The sequence below is a fragment of the Sciurus carolinensis genome, chromosome 7 (assembly GCF_902686445.1).
Source record: "Sciurus carolinensis chromosome 7, mSciCar1.2, whole genome shotgun sequence".
Classification (NCBI taxonomy): domain Eukaryota; kingdom Metazoa; phylum Chordata; class Mammalia; order Rodentia; family Sciuridae; genus Sciurus; species Sciurus carolinensis.
In genome coordinates, this window is record NC_062219.1 from 61130538 (window position 1) to 61145803 (window position 15266).

General features: G+C 33.9%; 1 protein-coding gene across 6 annotated transcripts in view; it reads right to left on the reverse strand.

Annotated features, from left to right (window-relative positions):
- Positions 1–15266, reverse strand: part of Grik2 (glutamate ionotropic receptor kainate type subunit 2) — a 643508-nt gene that overhangs the window by 392561 nt on the left and 235681 nt on the right. For all 6 annotated transcript variants that reach the window (XM_047557542.1, XM_047557541.1, XM_047557544.1 and 3 more), the window contains exon 5: positions 1541–1722. In XM_047557542.1, coding sequence (XP_047413498.1) covers positions 1541–1722 — 182 coding nt within the window. The remainder of the gene's footprint in view (positions 1–1540; positions 1723–15266) is intronic.

Genomic DNA, 15266 nt, shown 5'->3' on the forward strand with positions numbered 1-15266 from the left:
AATATATTTAAATATTATTTTAGGTCTGCTTTCATTTTGCACACAAAACAGGTTTATATAAGAAAAAAAGTGTATGATAATGGGTATACACAATAGAAGGCAGAAAGCCAATAGGCCAATTCTGTCACTAATTTTTACAGGTATTCTTACCCTCCAGAGATCAAAGTAAGTCAGTTACTTCTTTAAAGAAAAGATAATTGATCCTTTACATATTTGTAAGAAGCCAAGAGGAAAAGGATAAAGTTCTGTTACTGGAATAGTCAAGTGCTCTGGGAGCCAGAGAAAGGTCTTCTTTCCAAATCTGTGTATTTGAAATGTGATCAGGAATTGTTTGGGAATTATGTGAAAAATAAATTCCAGATTTTAGTGGTTAGTTTATTGCATCATTTTATTTATTACTAAAAAATCCAAAAACAAAAACTAAAACCCCTCATATGTTTTGCTACCAAACATAAACTAGAGCAAATTTTCAAATCAAATTAAATATTTTACTATAGTGAAAGCAACATTCATATTGGAATATTGGACAAACATCTGCTTAATAAACTAACCATGTTATAGCAGGCATTTGTTATCAGTAGTTATATTTAATGGAATATAATTTGTCATTTGAATCTGTATAACTCTCCAGCAGACATTTTATCCTATGCATGAGAGGTCTGAAAATAGTTGACTAATCCAAAGCCCCCAGGTGCATTAAAAAAAAATAAGCTTAAGAAAGAAAAATCTAGTGATATGAATTCAATCCTACACTCTACTACCTAGTGAATATATTGCCTTCTACTAACCATTTTAACCCCCAACTTCAGTTCCCTCACCTGCAAGATATAGAGGAATAATAATTTCTATTTTTCATGTTTGCTGTTTGGTCTGAATAATGCTGACTTTTCATTATTTTACTGCTGCAAACTGTTTCATTTGATTAATTTTGAAGTGTTCTTTTAGGGTAGGCATTGCTTTATTCTGGAATAAATCTAGGTGAGACATTAACCCCTCTGCCATTTCCTTGCATTGGTCAAGTTAGTCATTCTGAAACGAGACTCAGTTTTTTTGTGTGTGTAAAGTAGATATAGTCCTTACTTCATTTGGTTGTGGTGATGATGAAATAATGTTAAATATATAAGGCATCTCACAGCAGACAACAGGTAAAGAGTACATCTATTTTCTTTTTTCCTACTCTGTTTACAATGAATGAGTTATTCAGTCATTGACTCTTAGTAGTTTATTCCCTCATTTCAGTATAAAACAGAAGTATCTATCTCATTAGTCAACAATCTCATTAACAGTATTGTAGGCATTTGAAAATATTCTCACAACTTTAATCTGCTTTGATGAGTATCTATATTTATATTAATTTTCTTTAAGACAATTAATTGAAAGCAATTACCTTACTTTGTATTATAAAATTTCACAAAGGTAATTTCCCTGTTTTTTTTAATTGACTGTAACAATGACATTGTGTTTATTTTTAAAAAAGATCATACTTCAAGTGTAAGTTTATAAAGAGACTAAGGATTTAACTTAAGTAATGTAAAATTACCTGTTTTAAAATGCCTGCTGCCATTTCATGGCTACAGTCAAAGATTACATGGAATTCTTTGCCTCTCTTCATTTCTTTTAGTAAGGGTTTTGCATCCTTTGTGTCAGCAGGCAGTTGACGGATTTTAAGTCGGAGATTATATCTTGACGGAGCTTTGATGAGTTCTTGCAAACGAATGAGACCTTTAATTAAAAAAGAACAAAAGAATATTGGAGGTAAATCAGTGTGGGCCATAGAATCACCAACCACTAATTATGAGGCATGATTTTCTTGATCATGTTCAGGTGCATTTTATGGTGCAACCACTGAAATTCCTATTTTAATAAACTTCGGGTCCTCTGTTAATTTTGTTACAAATTTTATGAAGTACTTTTCAAATTATAAAACTTTTCAAATTAAACTATTACTATAATTTAATGTAAATAATTTAAATATATAAAAGAATTGAGGGTAAAAGTTTTCCTCAATACCCTATTTCCACTTCCCATTGAGTTGTCACTATTAATAGCTACAAATTATTCTTCTGTAACACTTTCTATGTACTTAAACATACACAAATAGAGATATGTTTGTATTTTATATTAGTAACTACTTTTTACAACATCCTCGAGGTCCTTGTAAGTCAGTGACTATGGTTCTAGCTTGACTTAATGAACACTGTGTTTCCTCATGCACACATCTTATGTACATATTCCCTTTATTGAACACTTTGGTTACTTCTTTTTTATCTTAGTTATAAGTAATACTATGATAAACACCCACGTATACATGAGTTGATGAATCCATAAAAGTGAAGAAGTTTTCTTAATAAAATAGGCTCCAAATAACTTGAACCATAATAAATTATTTTAAGAAATAAAACTGACATTCTTTTGTTCTGTTTTCTAGGTATAATAATTTAAGTTGGGTAAATATGCAAGTAAATATAACTTCAGACATTGGTAAAGCAGGTATTCTCATAGAGAAGTTAACTCCTGATTAAATTTCAAATATCAAATTAATGAATACATTAATAGGTCAAGGAACTTTGATGTATTTTAAAACAACAGAGACAGATTACTGAATTTATTCCTTCATATAACTTTTAAATAATTAAACACATTTAAGAACTGATACATAAGACCCACTCTGCAAAAAGGGTACAAAAATAAAAAAATGAATCATTTAATTCTATTGTAACTTGGACCAAGTTAAGCAGTTTCCTTTTCTCCTTCTACTCTTCATTTTTGTTTATCTTTTCTTTTTAAAAAATTATACCTGTATATTTCTACCCTATAGTTCCAACTTTCCTAAAACACTGCCTTCATCAATACTAGTATGACAGTGGAAAATTTTAAATAGTTAATCTAGATGGATTCTCTTTCTCCTCTCTCTCTCTCTCTCTCTCTCTCTCTCTCTCTCTCTCTCTCTCTCTCTCTCTCTCTCTTTCTCTCTCTCTGTATATGTATGTAAACAAATCAACTCTTTTTGGAAACATGAATAAAGACATACCTTATTAGGACTAAGAATCTACTTTGTATTAAATTATCACATAAGATCTTGAGAATAAAAATCTAATTCTAGGTATTTTAAACTAATAACCAATATTTTAAATGTTCTACTTTTATTGTTCATGTGGTATCAATAAAGATAGCACATATTACAAATACTTTTGAATATCCACAATAATTAAGACTATTTAGTGTCACTTAAGCCATAATTCCTGATAATTGCTAATTTGGATTATACATAAATTTCTCCTGCTCTGAATTTCTGTAATTCTAATAAATATTCATGTAAATGCAGACTGAACAAATATCAACTGTAGCAGAATAAAGAAAAGAAAACTACCCTTTGCCTACTGACCTCACAAGATTTTTGTAACTCAAACGTAACTTTGGTGGAGTAAATCTACCATAACCAGAGTGTTGGATTTGAATTTCAGTTCAAAAATGTATGATCTATATACAGGGCTTTGATTTCTTTTTTTTTTTTTATAACAGGATAAAACCTTATGCTCATTAACATGTAAAACACTGAAAAAGAAATCTGCATATCTTAGACACTCGGCAAAAGACAGTTTGTCATTGTGGTTACATTTGTCAACATGGGAAAAAAAATGTTTTTTTTCAGTGGTGGGGATTGGACCCAGGACAATATGTGCTAGGCTAGTACACTCTACATCTTCAGACAAAGAGTATCATATGTTAAAAAATATGGCTACTAATGTGCTCTTGGAAGACATCTTGATACTGATTTAGATAGAAAATCTAGCATAAACGTTTAAGAGAACATTTTAAGAGATTAACTTGTTACCAAAGGAAAAGGAGATATGCTTACAGATTAGCCCAGTAGTTTTGGATTGAAAAACCTCAACTAACTCAAAAATAGAAATTTTCTTAAGTATGACATCCATAAATAGTATTTGTAGAGTTCATTCTAAGTATAAATACTGCCAAGAATTTTCAAGTTTCTTAAGAATTCACGTGGATAGTTCATTGAGCCATCAGGTACCATAAATGTTTACTTAGTCTCTTCACACATATACTCCCCTGCTGGCATTAATGGAACAGATTTCAGTTTGCCAGTTTCCCTGGGGAATGATATTGAAGAGCAAAAAAACTTTTAAAAATCATTGCTGCTAGCAGGAACTGCCATGTCCTACTTGAGAATTTGAGTGAAATGTCTTCATTCATTCATTCATTCAATATATATTTTGTGCATGTCTACTAAGTAGAAGATACTATTTCATCAATAAATACAATGATTAAGATAATAGTATATATCTTTACACTTTATGGCATTTTTTAATACAAAAGTGGTTTCTGTAATGTTTTTCACATCTAATATTTAAATAAGAATGTTTCAGCATTTCAAGCAGAGAGAATACTAAAATAAATCATGATGTTTAAATTCCTGTTTCTACCTCTTTCACCAGGTACTTAATCTTTTCTAAGCCTTCATTTCTCTCTTGCATGTTATTCTTTTTCTCATTTTTCCATAATTCTGTTCTTGATTCTTTGTTTCTCCATTCCCCAAAATTTAGATAGAAATTCCTGTCTGAATTCAATGGATGAATGGGAAAGGGGTAACGAAATGGAAAATGCATTAAAACAACCACCAGTTTTATGTAGGACAGTTGATGTTATCCAAGTAGCATAATTTATGTGTATGAAGTTTTTATTCAAAGAAAAAATGAGTTTATACAGCAGCAATGTCTTTTGATGACAATATTAGCTGTGTGGGTCTCTATCCATCTTTCTACCTCCCCCAGTGTTTTCCCTTTGCAACTTATCATGTTCTGAGGCAATTATCCTAGTTAAACCTGTCATACACAAACAAATATGCATACTTTATAAAATGAAATATTTTTGTCCTTTTATAGAAAAATTTTGTATCCCCAAAATTGAGATGGTTGGCATATATTACTGCCCTATATTCTTCTGGTCAAAATGGAAAAATAAAAGGGCACAATATATTTTTTGAAAATGTGGTTACTACAAATAATTTGCAAACAACTGTTTTCAGAAATACTGTTTAACAAATTCGGCACCCAATTAGGTTATTTAATGACATAGTAGAATTATAACTCTTTAAAACAGCCTTTTAATTAAAATGCCCCCCTTTCCCTAATGTAATTAGTTTATGTAATGATAATAAAAAAGAAACAATCTGCACAGATGGGTTCCTAAAATCTCTCCTAACAAAGAAGAGCACCACATTGCAATTACCTCCTTATTTTGGTAGATGAGTTACAATCTATTTCTCTAATTCCTTCATTGAGAGTACATTATAATAATTATTATTATTTGACCTTTTCCTACTTTCACTTACTTCAGTGGTAGCAGAAATCAAGATTTATCTTTATGCTACAAGGATAGAGGTCTGAGCTGCTCTTTTCAGAAGTTGCCATCAATTTAGCTTTTAAGGAGAATCCAGAAGGAGCCATTTATGCACACTCCAGCTGGCACTCTCTTCTAAAGAAATCAATCACAACACCTCTTCAGCAGGCCCAAACTCCCCTAGCCCCAGGAAGGGAGTCCCATGTTTCCTCCCATACCCATGTATCCATTTCAGCAGCCACACAAACTAGAGCGTTGCCACCTGGCTTAATCACCAGGCCTATTTATCATTTTAGTTAATGTGGTTTGTGCAAGTTCAGATCCCCACCAAAATGCATTGTGTAATAAGCAACAACAACAGAAAAAAAAATGACTCCTTTGTACTCAATGTTTCATCATCTGTCCTTTTTGTTTTGGCTAAGAAAAGATGATAATTCATTGACAGGCTAAATTATGTTATTTCAATGAGTTATTTTTATTAAAAGGTTTTATTTGGGCTACAGAAATCTTTTAAAGTAAACTAAATAGTGTATGTGCTCCAGTCATGGATTTTGTAATATATAATAATGCTGCAAAAATAATTTATAAAAGCAAGTTAAAAATAATTTACAATAAACACATTAAAATGATTTTGATAGGAGTGTTATGTTGGCATTTAAAAAATTCTTTCGAAATTTTATTTTCAAAATTTTTATCAGTCATCCTTTTCTTGAGGTGAGATACATAACTTTAGTACAGAGAACATAGAATATAAGACCCTAATTCATGCTACATTCTGCAACACCCAAAGGTCTCTTATAAGAATATTTCCCTGAATTCTAGACTTCTAAACTTACTTTCTTTTCTAACATCTGTATAGTAAAGAATTAATCTTGTGTAACGAAGGGTCTGGCTTTTACTGATGCCTCCTGGGAGTTCATCTCTAAGTCCTTTGAATGCCCTGTCTGGTATGATTGTCTTTCTTAACTAGGTGCTCTGGGCCATGCATTTTGTGGTGAGGGCTTCAGGACAAGTTTTATAAGCTCAACCTGTGGAGGGGCTGGAGATTGTAAGTTAGCCAAGTGGGTGGTCAGTCATGCCTACATGATCAAGCTCCAAAAATAACTTTGGATACCAGGGCTCAGGTGAGTTTTCCTGATTGGCAATACTCTGTGCATATTGTCCGACATTATTGCCTGGAGAAGTAACTGCTAGAGCTCTGAGTATGGACTTCTCTTGGACTCTGCCCTTGTACCTCTGCCTTAAGCAGATTTTACTCTGTATCCTTTTGCTGTTATAAATTGTAACAGTGAGCACAACCATTTTCAAAGAACTTTGTGAACCTTTCTAGGAAATTATCAAATTTGAGGATGATCTTTCTGACCCCTGAAATTGCAATCTCTGTCAGAAAGGAGGGTAATCTTGGAGGTTCCTAAACTTTGCAATTGGTGTCAGATGAGAGGGTGGTCCTGGTTACTCCAGAAATCTCTACTTTACAAACATAGTTTATACAAACTGGCTATTCAACTCTGTACCCTCAAGCTGCTCCTCCCTGAGTTGTCCCCAACAAGAATAATGGCAAATTTAATATTTCCAGTTATTTGGGTCAAAACTGTTTCTGTCATCTTTAATTACTCTATTTCTGGCACATACCGTATCTGCTTTCTCACAAATCATACAAGATAGACTTCAAATTATTCTTAGAAAATGACCAATTCTTACCATTTCTCACACATGGAATCAAGCTACCATATTGCAATGACCTCCTAGTGAGCTATTTATATATTTTCAAATCCAGGAGTAAATCATGGCCTGTGGAGTTTATTTTATAAGTCTGTGGTGAAGGCAGTGCTCTAGATATTTTGGGGACAGGAAGGTAAAAATAAAGAAGGCAGGAATACACAGAATACTCTTTCACACAAGACTGCATACCACAACAGCAGCTAAATAGAACTATACTGAGCACACATGAACAATACTGAGTCTTTAGATTTGACTCAACACACAGATTTCCAAGGTAAAGGTACCTTATGATAGTGGCTTGCAATACTCTAGGCCCAGTGGAAGGAGTTGCTGTGGCTTCTGACATTCAGTCCCAAATACAATTGTACACAGACCAGTATAGAGAATAAGATGCTATCTTACTGAGTAGAATCTTGTGCTATAACCAGAAGTTATCAGTACAGGATAGGAGGAGAAGCATGGTTAACAGAGATAAAGAGGATAGAAAGTGTTCAGCTCCTACCACATGCTGAATCAAAAGGAGCTCCATACTACCTCTGATGGACACCTGTCTATGGTCAGCACTTCACTGTGAAACATGCCTGAGGTCCCAGCAGAAAAGTGTTAAGGAAGGCAGGGGCTGCAAGTCTATTACTTCTAAAGTCAATTTGAAAATGTGCTATCTCTGTTTCTTTTTTCACTGATATGAGAAAAGCCATTATGCATTATTAAAAAGTAAATTGTGCTTTTGACCATGTCAAGGTCAAGCTCCTTTGGCTTCTAAAGCTTCAGGGTCTAATTCGGTGTGTGCTAAGGACAATTTTCCATTCAAGATGCTTCACTTTGTGAGGAGCCAAAAAAAAAAAAAAAATGTTGCATTTTAATTCATTTACCTTGCCTATTGCTATTAAAATTTGCTTGCATCTCAATCATGAGAAAAATAAGCACATTAGTGACTGATTCAAGTGCTGTTCTCACTGGGGGCACCACTGTCATGGTGGTAAGTGGCTTTGTCTTAAGACGACCAGTGCTAGATCTATACTATCATTTGTTTTTTCTTTGTTCCAGTCATACAGCTGCTGCACATGGGCTTATGCCTGTTGCAATGAGATAGAACAGGTAAAAAACTGATAGGATAATGAATAGGCAGTTGTATTCATTGGGACTCTCTTGCTAATATGTGCAGATCCAACTCAGACTACACTAAGCAAAAAAAGCAGCTGTCTCCTGTAACCAAAAATAAATGCCTGCCAGGTTGAAACTCAGAATTGTTTCATTGTGGCTGAATATTCTTTTCCTCTGTGTCACCATCATTATCTCTTAACCTTTACCTACTTGATAACATAGAAGAACAATAGAATCTCATTCTTATGAAAGGAGATTTTTCTAAGTTCTGTCAAAATCCTAGGAAAGACCACATCTAGCCCAGATTGGGATTATTTGGTGGGACTAAGGAGTTAGATGGCTATCCCTGTGGCATCACTGGGTGGGGGGAAAGAAAGTGACCAAAGAAACCCTTAAGGGACTCTGGGGATACAAACAAAAATGCACACTACTCATAAATGCACCACAGAAATGTTTTGAAACTCTCTAAACAACATGACTGTACTTTGGTTTGTGATCAGACTTGTAAAATTTTAATTCAACAATTGTCCAAAGTCAAACTCATTCTGCTATTTTTCCCCCTTTTTAGGGCAATGACATGTAGAATGCAGGAACACTCCTCCTCTTCCTTCTCAGCACTCTTCAGACTTTCAGACTTCCTCATGCATACTTCATCACCTGCTATCCTGGCCATGTGACTGATCCACTCCAGTGGGACCAGCACACCTCATTGTTCAATTCTGATGGCTACATTGCAGGCTTCTCTGTTTCCTGACAACCAGCTCAAATGTACACCTGTCCTTCTGTCATTCCCACTGCCCTCTCAGCTTGTGAGAACCCGACGGCAGCTCTCCAGACAGTGGCTGATTAGGTAGCCTGCTGTCCTTTAATCCCCACTTGTGTCCAGGTCAGTGCAGTTATGAAGCAGCAAATGATCCTTCACAGTTCTTATTTTGGCTCTGTCCCAGGATGCTGCTGTTATTGGTTTTATCCTGCCACTTAATACATCAAATATGATTTAAAGTTGACATTGACAAAACAGCTTAAGAAGCTTTAGGCAGTTGCACTCATGACTAACAATAATTATCAGAACTTCTATGTGCTGTTGAGAAAGCAAGAAGAATATGACTCTGTAGGAACTCAGATTTTACTTTAATTTTTTTTGCCCCAGAAAAAAATACCACTATTTTGTCTGAGTATTCTATATATGATTTATATATATATATATATATATAATATCATAAATGATATATTATATATAATATCATATATGATAGATAATATTATAAAAGATATATAATATATCTTATTTTATGAATGGTTGGAAGATGTGAATATATCAGAACTCATGCCAGCATAACTGTGCATTTTAAACTGGGATGCAGACATAAAATATAAAAATATAAAAGATTAGATATTTGCCACTTACAAGATTATAGGGCATTAGGGAAAGAGACAGGCAAATCATTTTTCTACAATGAATTATGTGCAATAATATGGGCATCTCTAAAGTGCAGTGGAAGTGGCAGTCATTCCTAAGGATGTGCAGTCATTTAGTAGGAAGTTCAGAATGGGTGGATATTAGAAAAGGAGGAACCAGTATTTTGAAACACAATGACACCAGATACAGGAAGCTCAAAAATTCATGTGAGTTGTTTGGTTGATAGAGCTGGAGATTCAAGGGTAAGTCGTGAGATGGTAGGAGAGGAGACTGCCTCATTTGTAAGTGAAAATCACTTAAGAAACACATCATGATAGATTGGATGTTTTAGGGAATTAACTACATAGCCATAAGTATTTTTTAAACAATACTGCTTATGCAGAAAAGGAAAATTTACTAGAAATATTCAGGTGGTTCCAAAAAACCCAACTATGGGAATTCAGTTTTTCCTTAGAAACAGAAACAAGGAGAAAACCTTGTTAAGATATTTTTCTTTTCTGCTCTTTTTTGTGCATCTGTGTCATTTTTTTTCTTTCTAACTAGAGCAGTTTTTCCTGCTCTGTAGTTCACAGAAGACAAGTTAACTTCTGAGTTTACATATTTTAGGTCCAACATCAGGCAGAAAACAACTAGTCTCTGCTTCTCCCATTTCCAAATTCCTAGAAGAGAATCTAATTTGCCCAGCTGTCTCTTCATCTAATGAACTCTAACTAGGGCCACAGGCTTGCCTTAAGGGATGAACATTACTGTCTGGGCCCCGTCTCTAAGACAAGGAAGCTAGATTGTTCTGTAAGTGAGTTACACTTCCCTGGCCATGTGGAATCATTGAAAAAATTAAGGAGAATGATATGAACAAATTTTTCTTTCAAAAGATTACTTGGATAATATTTCTAAGAAAAGATATCTGAGTATTAATCTAGGGGATAACAAAATAGTTCAAGATATTAAATCAAAGGAGATCATCTTGTGTTTTATCCTTTATTAGCATAAGTGAGAGAACAGGGGAATTCTTTCCATGTTCCCCTCATCCTAGGTTTGAGTGATAGCTATTCTACCATGTATCTATATGTATTCTCTTATCATTTACTTCTCTGGAAACAGAATTTCTTGCACAGAATAATTTACTTACATACTTAACTGTGGCAGTATTTGTTAAATAGTTATGAATCTTGACTTTTGGGTTCCTCTGAAACATGCCACATTGCTGACATAAAAGACTGACACTAATGAAGATCATGAGACTGACCTATAATACTAGAAATCCAATCTATTCGTTTATAATGAGAAATACAATGGTCACAGGCATGGCGATTCTTGAATTATATGGCCAGTGAATTCTCAAGCTACACAAGAAATCATATCAAAATTAGAAGGTTGCTTGATATTTTGTATGGAATCACAACAAAGAGAATTGGCTTAATGAATGTAATATAAATATGATTTACTGAAGTTTTTTTGTTCTATCCACAATAATTCCATAAAGAAGTGATATTTCATCCCCAATTTTCAGAGATGAGGTGAAGACACTGAATCTGAGATATTATTTTCAAAGTCCATGGCTGATAAATAGAAAACCAGATCTAAACCCTGAAAATTTTTGTCCAAATCCCCTACACAATTTTATATCCACAGTGCAACATGGCTGATCTTACTCCCATTTTCCATTAACAATTTTTAGACAAATGTTGTCTTTGGTTTACTTTGTAAGTCTTGTCTCTGTTTTTGAGAAAATCAAATGTCTGACCTATTCTGTTTCTGACAAACTTATTCTTTGGATTATGCTGGTGCCTTCAGTCAGGATATAATCAAATCTTGCTTACGTGGGAAGCTTTCTATGTCTTTTAAGGTAGATTTTCCACTTGTCATTATCATTCATTATGTGTTAACTTCACAGTTTGAATTCTCAGTGTGCAATTTAATTTTTAGGTGTTTCCAAAATACTTTAGACCCCAACAATGACAATGGCAATTAAATTGTGCTGCAGGTTGACTTTTATCCACCCATGGATTTGGGCAGAATAACTATTCAATTTGCTATTTATTATACAAATGTAAAACCTAGTCTTGTAAGCATAAATATTATTTTATTTTAAAGTATCTATTTCAAAATATTTTTAGATTTTAAGCTTTTCTATTTTCTCTCACTTTTATTGTCTTGAATTTTTTTCTTTTACTTTTCTGATTGCTATTTACAATTTATATCACTTATCAAAATGTAGCATTTTCCAATAAATCAACTAACTAACTTACTTTTTGAGTCTTAATAAATGAGAGAGGGGTCCAAATCTCCTAAATTCTTTCCAAACAATAAATAAACTACATAGTCTCTGTCATAACTGATATTCGGCAATAGTCCTTAATTATTATTCCACATGGAACTATTTGGTATGCCAGCTAGTTAGCACCACTCTCTATGCACATTTGGATTTTTATAAATGGTCCCTGCTCTTAATCATTGTTAATATGATGCTATTTTGCCATCTCTACTGTATGGTACTTTAGTTGTATGTCTAAGGTCCATTGTAATTCACTTTAAACTTTAAAAATAAAGCAAAAATAAACCAATCATTTGATTTTACTCTTATGTAACTTTGATTTTACTTTTATGTAAAAGGATTTATTAGAGAATGATATTGGACATTTATGATCACTTACTATATGCAAGTGTTATTTTTTTCTTTGTACAGAAAAAATAAGGCACAGAGATTTGAGAAATTGATAACTATTTAAATCTAACAAGCAGAAATAAAAATTTATACTCTTTGTCCTATCTATATTTTTCTTATGAGCAATTGTTCTTAAGTATTCTTTGTAAGATAGGCTGAATTAAAATAAACTCTTGTATTTTTTTTTTTGCTAAACCTTTCAAAATAGATAATGATTTTCCTTAAAAATGTTTAGTCATTTATGTGATGCATAGAATAAGTTCCTACAAAAATCCCTATTCCACCGGAAATTAATGCATTAGATTTTCTGGGTAGAACACACTGCAGTCCATGTGCTCATATCTGAAGTACTCTTAGCAGTTGTTCTCTATGAAAATGTACTTTTACCATCTGGAAAGTTGGAGGAAAACTATGAACCTGAGACTCTCAGGAGGAAATAGGCATTAAATGAGTACCTAAAAATCAGAGGTACTCAGAAAATTGTTGACATTTTATTAGCCATTGGAAATCAATAAATAGGAAGGAGAATAACTGAGTTGTCAAAGTTCCTTACCTATAGTAACAATAGTATTCAAAGGTCAGAGTTAATAAGACAAGAATACTACCTACTCATGTATATTTATGTCATCTGCAGTTGAACTTCTTGTAAAATCTAAAAGTTGTCAACACAAGGACAAGTTTACAACAGGGCATGCAAGGTGAATTGTGGGAACCAGGAAATATTTTAGAGTAGAAGTGAATAGGAGAGTGGGGTTGGCATGCAGAATTGTTCAGAAGGTAGAAATAATGGCAGAACCAACGCCAGAGACCTTGCACAGGGTCCTAGTAGATCCATAACCAGACCTCAGCCATGAGATATATTGACACACAGGATAGGGGAACAAAAGGAATTAGGGTTAAGGTTAGAGTTAGAGATCCCAGGTCAGCTATACAACTCCTTTTTTTTGTGTGTGTGTGTGTGTGTGTGTGTGTTTGTGTGTGTGGTGCTGGGGATTTGAACTCAGGGTCTTGTGCTTGCAAGGCAAGCACTCTACCAACTGAGTTATATCCCCAGCCCAGCTATACAACTCTTGGAAAGACTCTTAGATAGAACTACAGAAACAGAAGTCAGAGGTAGCAGGAAGAACTAAGCTAAACTCTAGGACACTAGTCAAATTAGTTGTGATTCAGAAGTAATTCAGTTCCAGCAGAGGGCTGAACAAATCTGAAGAGGATGAGGTAGCTCTCTGGTCTGTTTTTGTAAGGATGCTAATTCCATATGTAAGGGGTACACCCTCATGACCTAGTTAGATCTCAATGTACTTACTCTACAAAACATGACATTGAGGAGAGATTTTCAATAATAAGTTTCTGGGATATAAATATTCATCCCATTGCACCTCACATTCTCATTTAATCTCATTCTATTCAGGTTGTGTCTCCATCACTCTGCTGAAACTGCTCTTGTTGAAATTATCAATGATCTTACAGGTTGCTAAATACATGGTCAGGTTTCAGCCTTCATTTCACGTGACCAATAGAATGTTATTTCCTGATTCTTCAATACGATTTCTGCACTTGAATTCCATGATACCTCATGTTCTTAATTTTCCTCTTACCTTACAAATCATTTCTTTACATCTCCCAGACTTCTTTGTTTAAACTCACTTCTGTAGTGGATGTCACTCAATTTCATGACTTTAATACCACATGAATATTCCAATCCAGAGATTACTGAATCTCTGCACTCCTATATCCAACTGTTTTCCCCATCACCTCTACACTACGAAGTTAGTAGGATCCCAAATCAATACATGCTAAGCTGTACTCTCTGTTCCTGTCACAGTCTTCCCAATACGCTGATGGGAACTCCTGCTTTGGAATATATCCTTTACCTGGATGCCCCTCTTTTGATTATTCACATGGCTTATTCTTTTATCTACATTGACCACCCTATTTAAAATTATAGATCTCTCTTCTTATACTTCAGATTCTCATGTGGTGTTCTATTTCTTTTTCTGTTTTTTTAACAAACTCTATAGCTTACTGACATTTATTCTTTGTCTCCCTGCAATAGAATATAAACCCCACGGGGGTAGAAATTTTTATTTGATGATTTCTTGGCTAGATCACAAGTGATTAGATTGTGTCTACCAAATGGTAGATGTTCAAATACATTTGTTGAATGAATGACATGATCTTTAATATTGAGAAGATTGCAAACCAGTTGAGAAAATAAATAATATGTTGAAAAAAAAAAAGAAGAATATCTGTGAGTACCAGGCAGAATATGCCAAGTGATAAGTGAGTAGAATAGACCCAAAGTGCTAAGGCATTGTTTTTCTAAGGATTTAGAAGACTGGGCTCAATTTGAATAATTCATTCTGAGGGAAAATTGATCACAATCTAGAAAAGTGAAGATGGGAGTAAAACATTTTAGATGAGAGCAATTTAGGACCTCAGTGCCATTTCATTTCTGAATTTAAAAGGAAGCTATCTGTCGCAAAAAAAAAAAGTGTGTATATATATATATATATATACACATATATATATATATACACATATGTATGAAATATATATGAAAAGAGTATATTCCAACCAGAGGTGTCTTTTTTCTTTGTCTTCAAATGGCAAAACAATACTCCATTAATAGATCTGTTGGTTAATGCAAATGCAATGGCTGAATGGCTGTTACTAAGGGTGGGGGAGGGGTGTACGGAAGAATAGAAGAAACAAGTCTGTAAGCCCCATTTCATATCAAATTTTTTCAAGTCAGTTAACTGCAAAATAAACGGAAGAGGGAATTAAAATAGTTACTTAGAAACAAAAGAGAAAATAAAAATGGGCCAAGGGAAAAGCTTTTAGCAAATTGAAAAAAAAAATCATGCTGGCACTGATGATGGGCCACTTAGGAGTGATTATTTCTAATGGAGCAAAGAGGGGCAGCAGGCGCTGCAAGGGGCAGGCTGGAGCCTCCTCAAAGAGAGTCAGGGCTTGCCGACTGTCACTGTATCT